Source organism: Giraffa tippelskirchi, chromosome 2 (genome assembly GCF_054371585.1).
Source record: "Giraffa tippelskirchi isolate mGirTip1 chromosome 2, T2T-mGirTip1v1.2.pri, whole genome shotgun sequence".
Lineage (NCBI taxonomy): Eukaryota > Metazoa > Chordata > Mammalia > Artiodactyla > Giraffidae > Giraffa > Giraffa tippelskirchi.
In genome coordinates this window covers 35,918,700-35,938,462 of record NC_137276.1, presented here as the reverse complement: position 1 = coordinate 35,938,462, position 19,763 = coordinate 35,918,700, and the positions used below count along the sequence as shown (strand labels likewise).

Below are 19,763 nucleotides of genomic sequence, written 5' to 3'. Positions count from 1 at the left end.
TAAAGATTAGAAGAAAACCAAATGGCCTCCCCCCCATCCCCCCAGCTTGAGGTATAAATGACAAAATTTTACATATTTAGGTTGTACAGTGTGACTTTTTTCTTCGCAAATGGCTTCATTTTAATGTAGGAAGACACATGGTCACTAACAGAATACACACGATCACTAATACAGGCTTTCAAGGGGAGAAAGAGGCATGTTTGATAGTATCCCTTATAAGATGAATCCCAGACTCTATAAATGCACTTGACCCAATCAGAGGTGACTTTTTCTTTGCTTGTCTTTGAAGGAAACATCAGAATGTAATTGAAAGAGTTGTAGATTAGGAGTTAGATATTTGTGCTTAGTTCCAGTTATGCAGTTAACTAAATATGTTACTTCAGGTAGTTAAATTTACCTGAATATCATTTTCCCCAAACTACAAAATGACTCTGAGGTCTTGCTCTCTTATAGTTGCTCTCTTATAGTCGGACATTTCTACAATATGCTATAGCAATTATAATGGTAGCTCTATATAAATATGTCTTTATTTAAATAAAGAAGAAAAATAGCATAACATGAAAGTAATCAGTATCATGGAATTATGGGTGATTTTATAATTTAAATTAAATTTCTTATAATAGCTTTCCATTAAAAATGGAGTTATAAACAAATCATAGAATGAAGTTTCCATTTGAATTAAATGTTTGCTTTATAACTTAACTTGATTTAGACTTTGGAAGAATGAATTTAAGAAAATTTCTTTCTCTAAATACTTTTCTCTGAAATACAAAATTCCCATTATACTGTAAATTTGAATAAGTTAAAATTTCCTAGTTTTCACTGAAGACTGGAGTAAAGATATCTAATCAATGTATGTGATAAAGAAAAGAAATTTGATTCAGTTTTCCAAAATCAGACTTGATTTTTATGCTTAATAGCATTAATTCTATTATCTTAAATTAGGAATGCGCAAATAATGGTAGGAAAACATGAGATATATTTTATAATCCAAATCTATAGTTTATATTTTTCCCTGTGTCCCTCCCCTTTTCTGTTATTTAAAATAACTTAAATAATTTTGTAAAAATGATACTTATAAAATTTTCCAAGTCACGTGAAAAGTACAAATGAGCGAATTAGAAATTACCCTATTCCAACCATCAATGACATTAACAAACAGAATGTTCTTCATCAGATATTAATACAGAAAGGAATGCTGTCTTTGGTTGTCTGTATTGTTTTTTATATCACTAAGATAAAAATTGAGTGTCAGTATACAGCATAAGAAGGACTTTGGAAAACCTTGTAGTCTAGCAGTGATTACTTGTGGTGTTTCAGTGAACACTGCTATTTACTATTTGTGGTGTTCAGAGGAAGCGCCTACCTGTCTCTGGTGACCTTCTCAAGGCAGAGCAATGTACTTTTAGGACAGTTGACACTGAGGGGGAGTGATCTGGTGGCTTGCCTGATGCTGTTTGAGTTTAAGGTAATGATGTATTTCAAGTGGTTCTTATAAATAGATCAATTGCAAGCCATCTCTTCTGACACACCAGGCAACTGTTCAAACACTATTTCACATCCAGCTTTCAGAGATGTCTGAGGATTCTAAGTCATTTAAGCTGTTTTCAGGTAGCTTACTCTTGGGTTCTTCTGTGCAGACAGCAGGAGCAAGAAAGTCAAAACCTAGCATCATTCTATCTATCCACTGTCTTCCAAAATCTTACTGATATTCTGTCTGATACTATCTTTCTCTACCCTGGTGGATTTAGATCTTTCTTTGCTGTTTTCATTATGTTACAGAAAGAAAACAAATAATGTTTTGCATTATAATAATTGGGCAACTCGGTCTTGTTTTCTAGTCGATCCCACTCAGTTTTCTCTGTTACAATACATATGAAAGAAACTACAATTGATGGAGAGGAGCTTGTTAAAATTGGAAAGTTGAACTTGGTAAGCATCGACTGTAATACCACTGTTCATTCTTTCAGTTGTTTTTTTTTTTATAGTTTTATTGAGGTATAATTGACAAAATCATGTATTTAAAATGTACAGTGTAGCAGGATATCCTTTCTCATGGCTGAATATTATTCACATGTGTGTGTGTGTGCGCGCATGTGCATGCACATCATGTCACATCTTTATTCATTCGTCAGTGGGTACTTAGGCTGTTTCCATACCTTGTTTATCATTGACAGTGTAGTGAACGTGGGAGTGCAGATATTTCTTGGAGAGATTTCATTTTCTTTGCATACATACCCAGAAGTGGGATTGCTGGGTCAAATGGTAGTTCTATTCTACTGTTTCTTCTTTATCACCTCATAGAGCAGTTTGAAAATTGTGTATTTAGAGATAGTACTTTTGTAGTCACTGGGTTATTGGTTTTGTAGTGGATTGTTATTTATAGAAAATTATTTTCCTGGCTATTTAATATCTTTATGTACAATATGAGAATGAAAGTCTTCTATTCCAAATCCATAGACTGAGGACTTATTTTTATTTTTAAAATTCAAGGTTGATCTTGCAGGCAGTGAGAACATTGGCCGTTCTGGAGCAGTTGACAAGAGAGCTCGGGAAGCTGGAAATATCAATCAGTCCCTGTTGACTCTGGGAAGGGTTATTACTGCTCTTGTAGAAAGAACACCTCATGTTCCTTATCGAGAATCTAAACTGACTAGAATCCTCCAGGACTCTCTTGGGGGACGTACAAGAACATCTATCATTGCAACAGTTTCTCCTGCGTCTCTCAATCTGGAGGTAAGGTCTTAACTATCACTTTTTTTGGCTGTGCTGCGTGGCTTGTGGGATCTTAGTTTTCAACAAGGGATTGAACCTGGACCCTCAGCAGTGAAAATTTGCTGTCCTAAACACTAGACTGCCAGAAAATTCTGTAACTATCATGTATAATATTTTTAGAGTTCACTAATTAGCTTCATTCATTCTATACTACAGTAAAAATAATCTGGACATTGTAAGTGGTGGACACACAGAGGAGAACACCACTGAAAAATCGTCTTTCTCCTTGCTGGCAGTTTTCAATCTTAAAAAGCTAGTTACTTAGTTGTATTTTTCCAGTGTTCAAAGATAATTGCTGTGGTCATTAGCAGTGGGTGGTTTAATTGAGTCCTTAGAAGTGGGTTAAGCGAATACTAGTGCTTAAGAGGCTGCTTAGAGATCACTAAAGATGGTGCTGGATGTGGAGGTACAGGTAGGAAAACCAAGAGAAACAACAAAGATGGTAAAGTCTACTTTAATTTTACTGGATTATCTTCTTTAAACGGAATTAGAAAAGCTTTTTTAAAGTCTCTTAACTCCTCTTTCATTTTAAAAACTATTTTTGTTGAGAAATGATTTGTATACTATAAAATTCATCCATTGAAAGTATATAATTAGGTGATTTTACTATATTCATCGAGCTATGCAACTAAAATCTAAACATTTTTATCCTAAAAAGAAACTCTGTAACCTATTAGCATTCACTCCCCATCAGTTTCCATTTCCAGCCCTAGGTCACTATTAATCTACTTTCTTTAATTTATACCTTTGCCTATTCTGAATATTTTATATAAATGGACTCCACAATAAGTGTTCTTTTGTGACTGGCTTCTTTCACTTAGCATAATGTTTTCAATGTTCATCCACGTTGCAGCAGGTATCAGAACTCATTCCTTTCTGTGGGTTAATGATATGGATATAGGACATTTTGTTTATTCATCAGTTGATGAAATTCATTGAGGTTTTTTTTTTAATAGAGCTTAAGACTAAAGCAAAAAAATATTAGATTAAATTAAAGACCCTGAAACTTGAAGAGTAAAAAATAAGAATATTTTAAACAGTCCTCTGTCTTATTTGGAGAAGGCAATGGCGACCCACTCCAGTACTCTTGCCTGGACAATCCCATGGACAGAGGTGCATGGTAGGCTGCAGTCCATGGGGTCGTGAAGAGTCGGACACGACTGGGCAACTTCACTTTCACTTTTCACTTTCATACATTGGAGAAGGAAATGGCAACTCACTCCAGTGTTCTTCCCTGGAGAATCCCAGGGACGGTGGAGCCTGGTGGGCTGCCGTCTATGGGGTCGCACAGAGTCGGACACGACTGAAGCGACTTAGCAGCAGTAGCAGCATAGTAGTATTACTGGGTAAATGTTTATATTAGGTATAACCAAAAATTATTATGTTATTGTATAGTACATTTTAGGTAACAGAACTACATTATTCTCATATCTTCAGTAATTGGCCTTTTCTTTACATCACAGGAAACTCTGAGTACATTGGAATATGCTCATAGAGCAAAGAACATACTCAATAAGCCTGAGGTTAACCAGAAACTCACCAAGAAAGCTCTGATTAAGGTAATTGTGAATTTTTGTAGAGTAATATAAATTTGTTTGACAAATGTGAAAATGAGGAACTGAAATAGATCATTGTTTTTAAAAATTTATTAAATTGCCTTTGATAAGGCTTTTCATTTAATGGTTTGAACTCAATACCCTGTGTGTTAAAATGCTTTTTCTAATACTAATAGATGACCTTACAAGCTCTATCCAGTCAGTAAAATTTAGGTGTATAACGGTACTTCAGTGCAGTTTTAATTAGCATTTCCTTAATGAGTAGTGATATTCAGCATCTTTTCATATGCTTATTATCCATATTATATCTTTGTTTGTGAAATGTCTATTTAAATCCTTTGCCAGTTTTTAATTGGGTTGTCTTTTTATGAAGTTGTAAAGGATTGTTCATATTTTCTAGATATGATCCTTTATGAAATAGTTGGTAAATATTTCCTCCCAGTCTGGCTTGTCTTTTCCTTTTATTGGTAGTGTTTTATTTTTTGCTTCTATTGAGACAAGTATAGTTTCACATGCAGTTGAAAGAAGTAATACAGAGAGATCCTTATGTACATTTTATTAAACTATATAGTAAAATCACTGCAGGGACACCGTTAATAGCAATTCATTGGTCTTATTCCTCAATTTTCCTGGTACTCGTGTGTGTTTAGTTCTATACAGTTTTGTCATGTGTAGGTTCATGGAGCCAGTACCACAGTCAAGATACTGAACAGTCTCATCACAGCAAGGATTCCTCATTGCCCTTTTATAATCACTTCTTTCTCACTCTGACCCCCCGTCCCTAATCTTTGCTATCCAATGATCTGTCCTCTATTTCTAAACATTTGTCATTTTAAGAGTGTTATTGAGTGGAATCATACAGTATGTAAACTTTGGGGATTGCTTTTATCACTCAGCATAATTCCCTGGAGGTTAACCTGAGTGGTGCATATCAATAGATCTTTACTTTTTAATGCTGAGGAATATTCCATGGTACGTATATACCACTCGCCTGCAATGCAGGAGACCCCAGTTCAATTCCTGGGTCAGGAAGATCCCCTGGAGAAGGGATAGGCTACCTACTCCAGTATTCTTGGGCTTCCCTGGTGGCTCAGACTGAAGAATTCACCTGAAATATGGGAGACCTGGGTTTGATAGCTGGGTTGGGAAGATCCCCCGGAGGAGGACATGGCAACCTACTCCAGTGTTCTTGCCTGGGGAATCCCCAAGGACAGAGGAGCCTGGTGGGCTACAGTCCATGGGGTAGCAAAGACTCAGACGCAACTGAGCGACTAAGCACAGCACAGCACGGCACATGGATATACCACACATAGTTTGTTGTCAGATTCACCCGTGAAAGACATATGGGCTGATTTCAGTTTTTCACAAGTGAAAATAAAACTGCCTTGATCATATTTGCTTATAATAATTTGTGTACATGTAAATTTTCATTTTTCTGAGATAATTGCCAAAGAGTGTAATTGTTGTATTGTATGGTAATTGAATGTAAGTTGTTATTTTTTTTTAAGGAACTGCCAAGTTGTTTTCCAAAATGGCTGAGCTTTCTATTCTGTTGTATTGATTTATGTCTGTCCCTCACTAATAGCACAGTTTTAATTACTGTAGCTTTATAATAACTCTTGGAATCAGACTGTTATATCAGACTGAAGCTTATATAAGCAAACCTCTCTTTATAGAGGGTGTCAAAATTGTCAGGATCTGAGAAAAACTACAGTGATTTTTCTATTCATTATTTTTTTAAAGGCCGTGCTCTTTTATAAGCTTTCATTTTACTTTAGACACTTGAATTTTTGAACCCTATTGCTATGATTCAATCTAAAAATATTTAACAGTAATTTATTATGATAAAATATTCAGTCATTGTTTAAAATTCCAGTTGTTTCACTGTAGACTTTTAATATCTTGTTTTAGGATCCAAATAAGGTTTGCCAAAATTAGTAGTTGGATTTGAGGCTTGATAGAGTCAAGTTTTATCTTATTTATATATTTTTGGCCAAAATACTTCATAAGTGGTGGTATATTCTCCCACTTGGAAGCACCTAATATCTGGTTCTTTCCCTTTTGTTGGTAAGGGATTCAGGTCAGTTCAGTTTAGTTCAGTTGCTCAGTCGGGTCCGGACTCTTTGTGACCCCATGAACCACAGCACACCAGGCCTCCCTTTCCACATCAACTCCCGGAGTCCACCCAGACACATGTCCATTGAGTCGATGATGCCATCCAACCATCTCATCCTCTGTCATCCCCTTCTCCTCCTGCCCTCAATCTTTCCCAGCATCAGGGTCTTTTCAAATGAGTCAGCTCTCCACATCAGGTGGCCAAAGTATTGGAGTTTCAGCTTCAACATCAGTCCCTCCAATGAACACCCAGGACTGAACTCCTTTAGGATGGACTGGTTGGATCTCCTTGCAGTCCAAGGGGCTCTCAAGAGTCTTCTCCAACACCACAGTTCAAAAACATCAATTCTGCGGCACTCAGCTTTCTTATAATCCAACTCTCACATCCATACATGACCACTGGAAAAACCATAACCTTGACTAGACAGACCTTTGTTGACAAAGTAATGTCTCTGCTTTTTAATATGCTATCTAGGTTGCTCATAACTTTCCTTCCAAGGAGCAAGCGTCTTTTTATTTCATGGCTGCAATCACCATCCGCAGTGATTTTGGAGCCCAGAAAAATGAAGTCAGCCACTGTTTTCACTGTTTCCCCATCTATTTGCCATGAAGTGATGGGGCCGGATGCCATGATCTTAGTTTTCTGAATGTTGAGCTTTAAGCCAACTTTTTCACTCTCCTCTTTCACTTTCATCAAGAGGCTCTTTAGTTCTTCTTCACTTTTTGCCATAAGGGTGATGTCATCTGCATATCTGACGTTATTGATATTTCTCCCAGCAATCTTGATTCCAGCTTGTGCTTCATCCAGCCCAGCATTTCTCATGATGTACTCTGTATATACGTTAAATAAGCAGGGTGATGATATACAGCCTTGACGTACTCCTTTTCCTATTTGGAACCAGTCTGTTGTTCCACGTCCAGTTCTAACGTTGCTTCCTGACTTGTATACAGTTTTCTCAAGAGGCAGGTCAGATGGTCTGGTATTCCCATCTCTTTCAGAATTTTCCACAGTTTATTGTGACCCACACAGTCAAAGGCTTTGACATAGTCAATAAAGCAGAGGTAGATGTTTTTGTGGTACTCTCTTGCTTTTTTGATGATCCAGAGGATGTTGGCAATTTGATCTCTGGTTCTTCTGCCTTTTCTAAAACCAGCATGAACATCTGGAAGTTCACGGTTGATTATATTCAAATGACCTGATCCACTAGTTCTTTAAGGGTTGCAAAATAATAATTTTCGAATTATTCTTCCTTAGTTAACTGCTGGACTAACTCTGTAAAGAGGAACATTCCCTCAGCTCCCCAAGGCTGTAGTTCTTATAGGAAAGATAGGACAAATGCTTGATTCATTTCCTTTGACAGTTTTGAGAATAATGGGTTGGTTTCCCAGCTTTCTTAACGTCATTATAAACTCATGGGTTTAGAGTATTTGTGCTAACAATTGTAGTTAATAACCTCACTGACGTTCAAATTGTTTCTTCTCTGGCCATTGGGTACCTTCTCAGTGGGTTCTTGAGTCTTTTTTGTTGGCCTAAGCTTCCTTCGCTTCCTTCCTATTTTGTTTTACAAGATGTTCCAGGTTCATCTTGAATGTTTCTTGCCCGAATCCTGGAGTCAGACACTTCCTTAAGAAACCCTGGTTCCTTTTCGTGTGAGATGAGATTTGGAGATGAATCTGGCTACTGGGGGTTGTTTTTTTCTTCAGAAGCCTGTATTTTTATAATGAATGAAAGCTATTGACTTTATTCTAACCATATTAATATTGAATGAAAAATAAGGTTGTGACTTTTTAATCACATATTTTTATGCTTTAAAAAAGATAATAGGGCTAAATTTGTTTCATTATAAATCTTCCCCAAACTGAATGAAAAAAAAATGAAGTGCTAAACTGGCAACATTCTTCTTGCATAGGAATATACAGAAGAGATAGAGCGTCTGAAACGGGATCTTGCTGCAGCTCGTGAAAAAAATGGAGTGTACATTTCTGAAGAAAATTTTAGGTAAGCCCTTGGTTATGGAAATTAATTTCTAAGAATGTATGGCATAGGGAGTGTAGTTAGTACTATTGTACTACCTTTGTGTGGTGACAGTTGATAACTAGACTTATTGTGGTGATCATTTTGTAATGTATAAGAGTATCAAATCACTATGTTGTACACCCAAAACTAATGTAATATTGAAAGTCAATTATACTTCAAGTAAAAATTATTTACCCAAACTATATCATTCATTTAATAACAATGTTGCATCCCTCTTGTACATTTAATATAGGAATGTACTTTGAAGAGCTATTTCCAATAAAGAACTGATATAGTTATCAAAAGACTATTAGAATGAACTCTCTTCTTTACCACCTCAACTTATCTTTTTCTTTAATCAATATCTATAGCAAATAGTTTGAGGAAATCTACATTCTTAAAATTCTTTGTCATTTAAGCACAATGTGCAATAGAAAATGGTTAGTAGTTACGAAGGAACTAGAAGAACGCAAGCGACAGCACTCGCTTCTGACACTTGGTAATCTCAAGAAATCAGAGAGGCTCCTTAAAGCAGACCAGAATTGCCTGGTGCAAAATGTCAGTAGTGCTAAAGCTGAGAAGCTGTGCTCTAGAGAAGAACTGTTTATCTCATGAGGACTTTTGTGGTGGTGTGATAGTGGTATGTGTGTTGGGGTGTGTATTGGGGTCTGTGTGCTGGGGGCAGGAGGTTTAATTGCTCTGCATACGTTAGTTTTCCAGGTTTTAGCCCCTTATCTATACCCCTTCCTCCCGTGACACCTGATGCTTTCACACCACAAGCCTCTTCGGGATTCTGCCTGTTGTCTTGTTTATTATTCTTTGTACTCCTGGTTATAGACACCTAGTTGTATCCCCTGCTTCTGCTTTATGTGGGTTTTAGTCCTCTGTCACCTTTGTAGCTTCTCAAGTTTTATATGCATACCTGTCTTTTCCCCGTGTAATCGGTAGGGATTCTCAGTTTCAAAATGGAGAAAACAAGAAAAACAGTCTGTTTATAACCCTAAGACAAAGAATACATTTGTTTTTTGCACTTTGTATCTATTGCTTATTGATAATTAGGCACCATAATCATGATAGTGATAAACAGTAGAGATGATATGTAACTGCCTCAATTGTGTTAGAGTAAATTTTATAGGCATTAGGAAACAATATTCACTGTTAAAATCCTTTTAAATTTTATTTTAGAGCTATGAGTGGAAAACTAACTGTTCAAGAGGAACAAATTGTAGAATTGGTTGAAAAAATTGCTGCTGTTGAGGAAGAGCTAAATAGGGTAAGCATTCAAAACTGTATTGACTGTCATGTGAAAAGCAGATATTAAAAGGCAATTTCAGAATGTGAGGGACCTGATATTTTTTCTTTAAGATTTTTTTTTCTTGCTGACCTTTAAACTAAAATTAAGTTGTATCACAGTTTTTTTTTAAATTATCATTAGTGATAATGAAGAAGTGAATCTTTTTTGAAGAAGTTATTCTATTTGACACATACTAATGCAGCATTTTAAGAAATTAACTGAATTGTAAAATTTAATATGAAAGCTGTATAGTGAATGCTGAGACATTTTCATCAACATGTTTATCAGATGACAAAGGCAGATGTTGGGAGAAACCAGATGTTAAATAACTAAGGTTGAAAGACCTGACCCTTCAGTGCTACCCTCACACTGGCAGGTTGAAAGGAATCTGAAGAATTAACACCATTTCATTAAACCTGTTACTTGTTTTTGTTTGATTGGCTGTGCCCCACGATTTGTGGAATCTTAATTCCCTGACCAGGGATCAAACCTGTGCCCATAGCACTGGACACGCAGAGTCCTAACTACTGGGCCACCAGTAGTAATAGTAGTTATAGGAAGAAACCAGTTACCATATGAAATGTTCTAACCTACCTGGTAACTTGTTACAACTTTTATGTGGAAATAATTTGTTTGGTTCTTTTAGTATTATGAACTAGCCAGGTGTGTCAATGACCAGTTCGGCATTTTTAAATTCTAAAACAAAAATATTTCATGTGTTATATGTAGATTACAGAATTGTTTATGGATAGTAAAAATGAACTTAACCAGTGCAAATCTGACCTGCAAAGTAAGACACAGGAACTTGAAACCACTCAAAGACATTTGCAGGAAACGAAATTACAGCTTATTGAAGAAGAATATATCAACTCGGCTTTGGAAGGTACTGAGGAGAGACTTCATGATGCTGCCAACAGGGTTTGTCTTTTGTTTTTATTTATAGTCACGTTAAAGAAGTTAAAGAGTGGCTAGAAGTAACTTTCTTAGCATAAGCTAAGAAATTGTGAAATTCTATTTATTCACTCCAAATGATAATTCTGTCCATTTAAGAAACATTATTTTGCTGTTTGGTATAGATTTTCTTCACTGGAGATGCTTATTTAAGAAAAATCTATTCCTAAAGTTTTTAAAATAAAACCTGACTTTAATATACTCTGTGGATGTTTAGAATAATGGTGTCGTACTGCTTTACCTGTGGTCACAGTTGAGACTAATTAGTCATCAAGAATTTAGTATCTTCTAATAATGGACGATGTTGAAAGTACTCACTTTTTTATTAGATGTATCCTTCGGAAATTAGTAACACATGAAAGTGAAAGTCACTCAGTCGTGTCCAACTCTTTGCGACCCCATGGACTGTACAGTCCGTGGAATTCTCCAGGCCAGAATACTGGAGTAGGTAGCCTTTTCCTTCTCCAGGGGATCTTCCCAACCCAGGGATCGAACCCAGGTCTCCTACATTGCAGGCAGATTCTTTACCAACTGAGCCACAGGGGAAGCCCAATAATACTGGAGTGGGTAGCCTATCCCTTCTCCAGCGGATCTTCCTGACTCAGGAATTGAACCAGGGTCTCCTGCCTTAGTAACACATATTGGGGAAAAATTTGTGAGGGAGCATAATTATTAAAATTGATTGGCAAAATCAGTTTTCCTTGTCTAGATGGCTAGCGGAGGAGAAATAAACATTGGCATGAATTTAAAATTTTCTTTTGATACTATATATAAAATTTACTGGTTCTTTTCAGAAGTCTTTAATGAAGCACAGATATTTTCATTAGATTGCTGTTGTCATATTCATCTTATCAACACTTATTTTTAAAAATCATATATAGTTGCTTAACACAGTTGAAGAAACTACAAAAGATATATTTCGTCTCCATTCTAAACTGGATCGTAAGAAGGCAGTTGATCAGCATAACGCAGAAGCTCAAGATGTTTTTGGCAAAAACTTGAATAGTCTGTTTAATAATATGGAAGAATTAATTAAGGATGGCAGCATGAAACAAAAGGCTATGATAGAAGTTCACAAGACCTTGTTTGGTAAGTACAAACATTTCTCTCTTTTTTTTAATTGAAGGATAGTTGCTTTATAGAATTTTGTTGGTTTCTGCCAAACATCAACATGAATGAGCCATAGGTATACATATGTCCCCTCCCTCTAGAACCTCCCTCCCCATTCCACCCCTCTAGGTTGTTGCAGAGCCCCTGTTTGAGTTCCCTGAGTCATATAGCAAATTCCCATTGGCTGTCTGCTTTTACATATGGTGATATGTTTCCATGTTAGTCTCCATACATCTCAACTTCTCCTTCCTCCCCCCGCCCGTGTCCATTAGTCTGTTCTCTACATCTGTGTCTCCTTGGCTGCCCTGCAAATAATTTCATCAGTACCATCTTTAGTTCAAGCATTTCTTATTCCAGTCTTACTGTGTTTAGTGTGAAACTAATTTCAAAACTGATATTAAAGTATTATTTTCACTATAGAAAATTTGGAAGATGCAGACCTGAAAAATTTAAAAGGGCACTTAGAGTCTAGTCACTCTAAGCTAACCACTAAAAAATTTATTTATTGATTTCTAGTTTCTCTTTAACCTTTTTTATCTACAGTAATACTGTGTATTCCTTTTAGTTAGAGATTAATTTCTAGATTATTCTGACTCTTACACTAAGTTACAGTTTCAGGTCTGATACACTTACAGATGTGCCAATTGCTTCCTGAATACTGTTGCTGCTATGTCGCTTTAGTCGTGTCCGACTCTGTGCGACCCTATAGACGGCAGCCTACCAGGCTCCTCCGTCCATGGGATTTTCCAGGGAAGAGTACTGGAGTGGGTTGCCATTGCCTTCTCCATCCTGAATACTATAGAACATAATTTATGTTTAAAATAATTCCATGCTTATGTAGTGAGTCAATTATTTTAAGCTTATTTGTTACAAATTTCCACAACAGGGATATAAATTTTGCCAAGATTGTATTTGTGTTTAAATACATTTATGTCCAAGTTGACATCTTTTTTCTTTTTGGTGTAGGTAACCTGCTGACTTCCAGTGTCTCTGCATTAGACACTATTACTACAACAGCACTTGGATCTCTCACATTGATTCCAGAAAATGTGTCTACACTTGTTTCTCAGATTTCTAATATGATATTGAAAGAACAGTCATTAGCAGCAGAACGTAAAACTGTACTTCAGGAATTGATTGTTAGTAAATCTTTTATTACATTTGAGAAGTCTCCAAAAACAATGTTAACTGTTCTTCTTTTATCTTAAGCTTTACTAGACACAGTGGTAAACAGATTACTTTAATAGAGTAGGTTTATATTTTTAAAGACAGGTCTCTTCAGTGTTTTTTTCTCCCAGAAAGATTAATTACCAGTAGCATATATATAACCTTCAAAACTTTTTTCACTTCTATTCTGTAACATAGAGTGTAGGAGTTCGTATGCCTTTTAATAACTAGAAAGAGTTGTAGATTTAGCTCCACATGAATTCAAGGGACCTATGACTCGTTAGCTGGCTCAGAAATTGATCAGTTATCCTTTTCTTAAGGGTCCTGAAATAGTCATGCTAATGTTACACCGACCCAACCTGAAGGGTATATTAAGTAGTTAATTTTAAAACTACAGAAATACAGAAAAACGTGTAAGAAAAATGACTTCTAGAATTTGGGGAACATATATAACAATTTGTGGGGTCCAGTATGTGTAATCAAGTCCTTCCGGCGTGTAACTGTGAGGCTTTTTTCTATAATTCTGTAGAAGCCAGTCATCTAATTACACAATGTTGTTTACTTTCTCCACACTTGATTTCTTTATACCCTTTATTTTGTAATTGTATCATTTGTCTAGGAAGTTCTTGACCATATAACTTACTTGGATTTTTCCCTCTGTATAGGCTCTCTGCCTCCCTTTTTGAGTTTAAGAATATTGTTGAACATTTTCCAAGTAAATACTGCTCATGTTAGCCAACATTCTGCCTAAATTCAGTGCTTGCATGACATTATTAGGTAGATTTCTTTAGTCACCCAAATTTGACAAAGTTAAAAGATGCTCACTGGTACTTACTTTTGGGAATTTTTTTAAATTGGAGTATAATTGCTTTACAATGTTCTGTTAGTTTCTGCTGTATGAAAATTGATTCACTCACTAAATAAATGATAGTCTCTGTTTATTGATGTCTTCCTACCAAGTCATAAACAAGCTTGAGTCTGAAGAGGTGATTGCTGTTCCCACAGAAGGGGTTGAAATTAGTATGATAGCTCTTCTTTCAAAAGAAAACCAGTACTCTTTTAAGCATTTACTAATTATTTCGTTATAGTTCTTCATCCTTGCCCTAGTAATAGGAGCTTAGTTCAGAATTTTTTTCTTTTTATAAAAATTTCCAATCTACAATACTTTCTAACTTTTCTGTATACCTTGACAAGAACCAGAGCCATGGCAAGTTCTTATCCAATAGAGTGTAAGTCACCAGTTCTTCAAACTTAAATGCCTCCAACCCAAAGCCTACTTTTCAAAGCTATTTGGTTTCAGCCCTTTTGACTTAGTAACCTAAAGTTGTTTGAAATTTATTTCTTTGAAATATAAATGTAGGTGTTTTTTCCTTTGTTTGCATTGCTGAAATTTTATCAAATGACTGTCATTTTCCCCTCTTCTGAATTCTTCTGACTTATGTTACAATAGACTACTAAGAATTTATTGTACATAAAGTGACCATTTCTTAATTCCTATATGCAGGATTAAGTGATTTATGATGAATATAAACTCTAGTAATAGGCTCTGTAGGCTATAAAAAAGAGAATGGACACTTAGGATTTTAATATACATGTGTTTAGTTAACAGGGTATTTAAGATATTCTCATTTAACTAGCCAGATTTATGGAAGTGAAAATACACTTTTTGAAGAGTTGTGTATTTATTTTTAAAACCAGAATGTACTTAAGAATGACCTCCTCAGTTCACTGGGAACAGCTTTATCCCCCACTGTGGCATCTATACTGGAAATCAACAGCCAACTGAAGAATATTTTCAAGACTTCATTGATTGTGGCTAATAAGGTAACGAATATTCTTACTATTTCAAATTGTTAAGAAAGAAACTCCACATGAATTCAAGGGAACCAGGATTTGTTAGTTGAGAAGTGTCTACATGCAGAACCCGTGGGTTATGAGAAGGAATCTGGAGGAGGGAGGAGAGAGGATGCTGTGGTCAGGATGCTGACCACTGATGTGGTCAGCAGAATCATGGCTAAGAAAAACGAGAGGAAATGATCTTCAAGCATCATAGCATACCTAGCGGTCTATCATATGGTGTGTGTCCATATGTGGTTATACATACATATGTATGCATACCTGCCTAAATATGGATAATAAAATATCTCTGCATGCGTGCTAAGTCATTTCAGTCATGTCTGACTCTTGGCGACCCTATGGACTATAGCCCACCAGGCTCCTCTGTCAATGGGATTCTCCAGGCAAGAATACTGGAATGGGTTGCCATGCCCTCCTCCAGGGGATCTTCCTGACCCAGGGATCGAACCCACATCTACTGCATTGTCAGACAGGTTCTTTATGACTAGGGCCACCTGGGAAGCCCCAAAATACCTCTAGAAGTGTTTAAAAATGGTAACAATCACTTCTCCAAGGTGAGAGTGGGACTGGGGTTTTAGGGGCTGGAGGGGAAAGGAAGGGACTTTTCTCTGCAATACTGCTTTCTACCTTTTCTATTTTATATGTATTCAAAAAAGTAAAAATAAAAAATAAACTTAGAACATTAAAAAAAATAATTTTATTTTTTTGGCTGTGCTGTGTCTTTGTTACTGCAAGGGCTTTTTTCTCTAGTTGCGATGAGCAGGGGCTGCTCTTTCTTTGCTGTGTGGACTTCTCATCGTGGTGCCTTCTCTTACTTTGGAGCACAGGCTCTAGGGCGCGTGGGCTTCAGTTGTTGCAGTATGCTGGCTCAGTAGTCGCGCTTCTGGGCTCTAGAGCACAGGCACAATAGTTCTGGCTTGTAGGCTCAGTTGCTCCGCAGCTTGTGGAATCTTCCTGGATCAGGGATCAAATCTGTGTCTTCCTGCATTGGCAGGTGGATTCTTTACCACTAAGCCACCAGGGAAGACCCTAGGACTTTTTTTTTTTTTTAATTTAAGAAAAGAAAGAAAAAAAATTTTTTTTTTTCTCTTCAAAGATAGAAGATCAGAAGAAGGAAATGGATGGCTTTCTTAGTACACTGTGTAACAATCTACATGAACTAAAAGAAAATACAATTTCTGCCTTGACTGAATCACGGAAGCTGTGTGAAAACTTAACTGAAGATGTGAAGAAAACAAAGAAAATCCAATCACAGGTATATAGGTGATTTGAGTGTAAAAAGAAAGCTTTATGATCTTTAGATCCCTGTTACAGACTGAATGCTATATAACTAAATTAGAAACCTGAAAATACTGTCAGCACTTTTGCTTATAACAGTAATTAATGTGAAATAATCAAGAGTACTTCTCTTGATCAGTTAATATTTGATGATCTGCTACATTCAGAGTGCAGTGAGACAAGACAGTCCTTTCTTCATATCAAGAAGAAAGATGAAGCTGCAGAAATATACCATTGGGAGTACAATTAGAAGAAAATGATTATAACATTTAAAGTGAACTTGTATCTACATTATAACCCAGGTGACTCTAGTGGTTCCAGCAGCAGCAGTAGCTGTAGTCGTGGCAGAAGGAAACAAAGCTTAGCAGGAGAGGAGAGCCAGAGAAGTGACAGGGAAAGCTATAGGTTGCAATAGATTTGTGAACTCAGCCAAGAACAGTGGTGGCAGAGCCTAGCTGCTTCAAAGAAGACACGTTTTAGACAATACTTATGTGTATGGGCAGAAAAACTTGAGGACTGTATTTGTGACTGATTATGTAACAGTTTATTTTAGTGTCTGTTGTGTGGAAAGTGTAAAGCATTCCAACAGAAGGTCTTAATGTAGATTTTATTTTTTTGCACCTATTCTTTTGATTGCTAAATGTAATAATCTGATCATGACACTGAATAAACGTGTCTTTTTAAAAACAGTCTGCCCTGAAGCCATTTTGGTAAACTACCCCAACATTGTGAAGTCATATTTCCTTAAGGGTGATGCTCGGTTCCAAATTTATTTACAGCCTGCTTGGGTGGAGAAGCCCTTGTCTTCAGAAAGCTAGGTGTAGTTGAACTAACAGTTACTGTGTTATGACCTGGCATTCACAGCTAAAAAGGTCACCCAAGCAAAGTCAGGGAGTTTTTAAGTTACTAATATGATTGTTGGCACGTCCTATGCAATATATCTAACTTGAATTATGGTGCCATGTCAAGTTCTAGATGGGAATGAAGCTTGTGAATCATCCATTATCATGTGTAATCATTCAGTAACCTCTTGAGAGAATTCTTTGGTGGTATAGTGCTTTGGACGCCACGCTTTTACTGTTGTGGCCCAGGTTCAATCCCTGGCCAGGGAACTAAGATCCCACAAGCTTCACACTGTGACCAAAGAAACCAAACCAACCAAAACAAAAACACCCCTCTTGGATGGAATGAAAAAAAAATTAAAGCAACTTTAAAATAAGATTGTTTCCCTAATTGATAAGCAGAAAACTTTTCACACAAAAGATTAATGTTGAAATTAGTACAAGTAATAGTTAACATTTATTGAGCAACTCACTATGTATTTATTCCTCCCACCAGTATAGATACAGGTCCTATTACTAGCTCAGTTTTCTAATGAGGAAACTGAGTCCTTGAGAACATCTGACAATATTTAGATCCCCTTATAGCTATGGTGGTGATTATACTGCCTGAAAGGAATCCATTTTGGGAGGAGCTTTTCTATATGTTTCTAGAACATATTCTTGAAATTTGAAATTGCAGCAATTTCTTATACCTCTTCATAGAGTGTTTGCCTTAAACCTGTCTAGATCTTTTTAGGTATATATTCTGAGGAACACCTATGATGTGAGAAGTATTTTAGCATGAGTGACTTGACTTCCCTTGCTTAAAAGAAGCAGGTTTACTAACTGAGCTGTTTCTTAGATATTCTAGAACTTGAGGTTAGCACTGACAAACCTGTTTACATGTAGATAAATCTAATACTTGTATTTCCCTCTACTTTGAGATTAGCAGAAATACTGACATTTTATTCAAAATCAACGGGTTAAATGTGTATTGTCAGCTGCTGTGTTATTCAGAGATGTGTTTCAAGATGCCACATATGAGGAAATGATAAGCTCTTTTGACATTAAAATGATCCAGCTAGGTTCTATAAAATGTTTCAGCTATATTAGTTGATAATATTTTTGGACTGCTTGACCCATTAGATTTTCTGCATTACTTTTCCTTCTAGTAGTGTTATCAGTTAAGAAGCAACTATGTGTATCTGTCAAAATGGTTCTCTTTTTGGTATATTTGGTTAGTTCTGAGGTACACTGAAAGTAACTTGTTACTTATAGTTAAAATAGCTTGCTAATTTAAAAGTTTGCTAATTATTTACTTTTTTTTAAAATCCCTGTAATATGATTATTCCTTTAACATTACTTCTACCACTTTCCTCTGTCAGAGAGGTGGCGTTAAAGATCTCTTGTCAGGAATGTGTATCATTCTCACCTATGGGAAAATACTTTATATCAGTATGGAGTAAAAAGTTTAATGATCATAATTTCAATCTTTTCCCTCCCCACACTTTTCTTACAGGAACTTTACCAGTTAATCAATCTTTGGGAGGAGAGATACTGTGATTTGGAGGAAAAGTGTAAAAACATCCAGAAACCCCTTAGCAGTGTTCAAGAAAATATAGAGCAGTAAGCTATTTTAAATTTGCTTTAGCTTTTCTCTACCTGAAATTATTTCTGAATAAAAAGTTTAAATAGTACAAATACTATCAACCCATTTTCTCATATATTTTATTAGGTTCATTTTATCATCCTCATTTCCTCTCTCCCCCTTTCTCTGTAATATTATATATTACATTAAATAATTATATAATATTATATAGTACGTTGAAGTGACATGAAGTGAAAGTTGCTCAGTTATATCTGACTCTTTGTGACCCCATGGACTGTAGCCCACCAGGCTTCTCTGTCCATGGAATTCTCCGGGCCAGAATACTGGAGTGAGTAGCTGTTCCCTTCTCCAGGGGAACTTCCCAGCCCAGGGATGGAACCTAGGTCTCCCACATTACAGGTGGATTCTTTACCGTCTGAGCCACCAGGGAAGCCCATATAGTTAGTATGTTGTATTATATAATACTGCCTGTAGATGAACAATCTCTTGAATGACATTGGATACAGAGATATATATATATTATATAATATATAATACTGTATATATATATATAATTTTCTGAATAAGTTATGGTATTTGTAATCTCCACTTTCCCCCCAATACTTCAGTGTATATCCTAAAAACATAAGACACTGTCTTATGTAATAATTATTTTATTTAAATTTTTTATTTTATTAGAATACAGTTGATTTACAATGTTGTGTTAGTCTCAAGTGTACAGCAAAGTCAATCAGTTAAACATATACATATATCGCATTTCTTTTTAGCTTCTTTTCCCATGTAGGTTATTACAGAATATTAACTAGAATTCCCTGTGTATACAGTAGGTTCTTATTAGTTATCTATTGTAACAATTAATTTAAATTAGAAAGTTAATATTGATAACTACTGTTATCTAATATACATACCTAATTCAAATTTTGCCAATTCTCTCACTAATGTTTTTTATAAAAAAAAAAGATTTTCCTCCTGTTTCAGGATTTAATTCAGAATCGCACATTGCATTTAATTGTCATGTCTCTTTGAGTCTCCTTTAATCTAGAGCAGTTGCTTAGTCTTTGTCTTTCATGGCCTTTTCTTTTTCCATGAGCATAGAATATTTATTTAGTAAAGTGTTCCTCATTTGGGGTCACTTTCATGGTTAGTTCACGTGGTTCATGGTTAGTTCAGGCTTCATTGCTGAAGCCTGGCTTGGAGAATTTTGAGCATTGCT

At 36.0% G+C, this 19,763-nt stretch overlaps 1 protein-coding gene across 3 annotated transcripts in view; it reads left to right on the top strand.

The window, feature by feature from the left end:
- Nucleotides 1-19,763, top strand: part of KIF11 (kinesin family member 11) — a 45,140-nt gene that overhangs the window by 7,351 nt on the left and 18,026 nt on the right. For all 3 annotated transcript variants that reach the window (XM_081554342.1, XM_081554364.1, XM_081554353.1), the window contains 11 exons: nucleotides 1,842-1,932; nucleotides 2,494-2,736; nucleotides 4,239-4,334; nucleotides 8,357-8,445; nucleotides 9,649-9,736; nucleotides 10,487-10,675; nucleotides 11,590-11,797; nucleotides 12,785-12,957; nucleotides 14,684-14,809; nucleotides 15,939-16,097; nucleotides 18,461-18,567. In XM_081554342.1, the coding sequence (XP_081410468.1) occupies nucleotides 1,842-1,932; nucleotides 2,494-2,736; nucleotides 4,239-4,334; nucleotides 8,357-8,445; nucleotides 9,649-9,736; nucleotides 10,487-10,675; nucleotides 11,590-11,797; nucleotides 12,785-12,957; nucleotides 14,684-14,809; nucleotides 15,939-16,097; nucleotides 18,461-18,567 (1,569 nt within the window). The remainder of the gene's footprint in view (nucleotides 1-1,841; nucleotides 1,933-2,493; nucleotides 2,737-4,238; nucleotides 4,335-8,356; nucleotides 8,446-9,648; nucleotides 9,737-10,486; nucleotides 10,676-11,589; nucleotides 11,798-12,784; nucleotides 12,958-14,683; nucleotides 14,810-15,938; nucleotides 16,098-18,460; nucleotides 18,568-19,763) is intronic.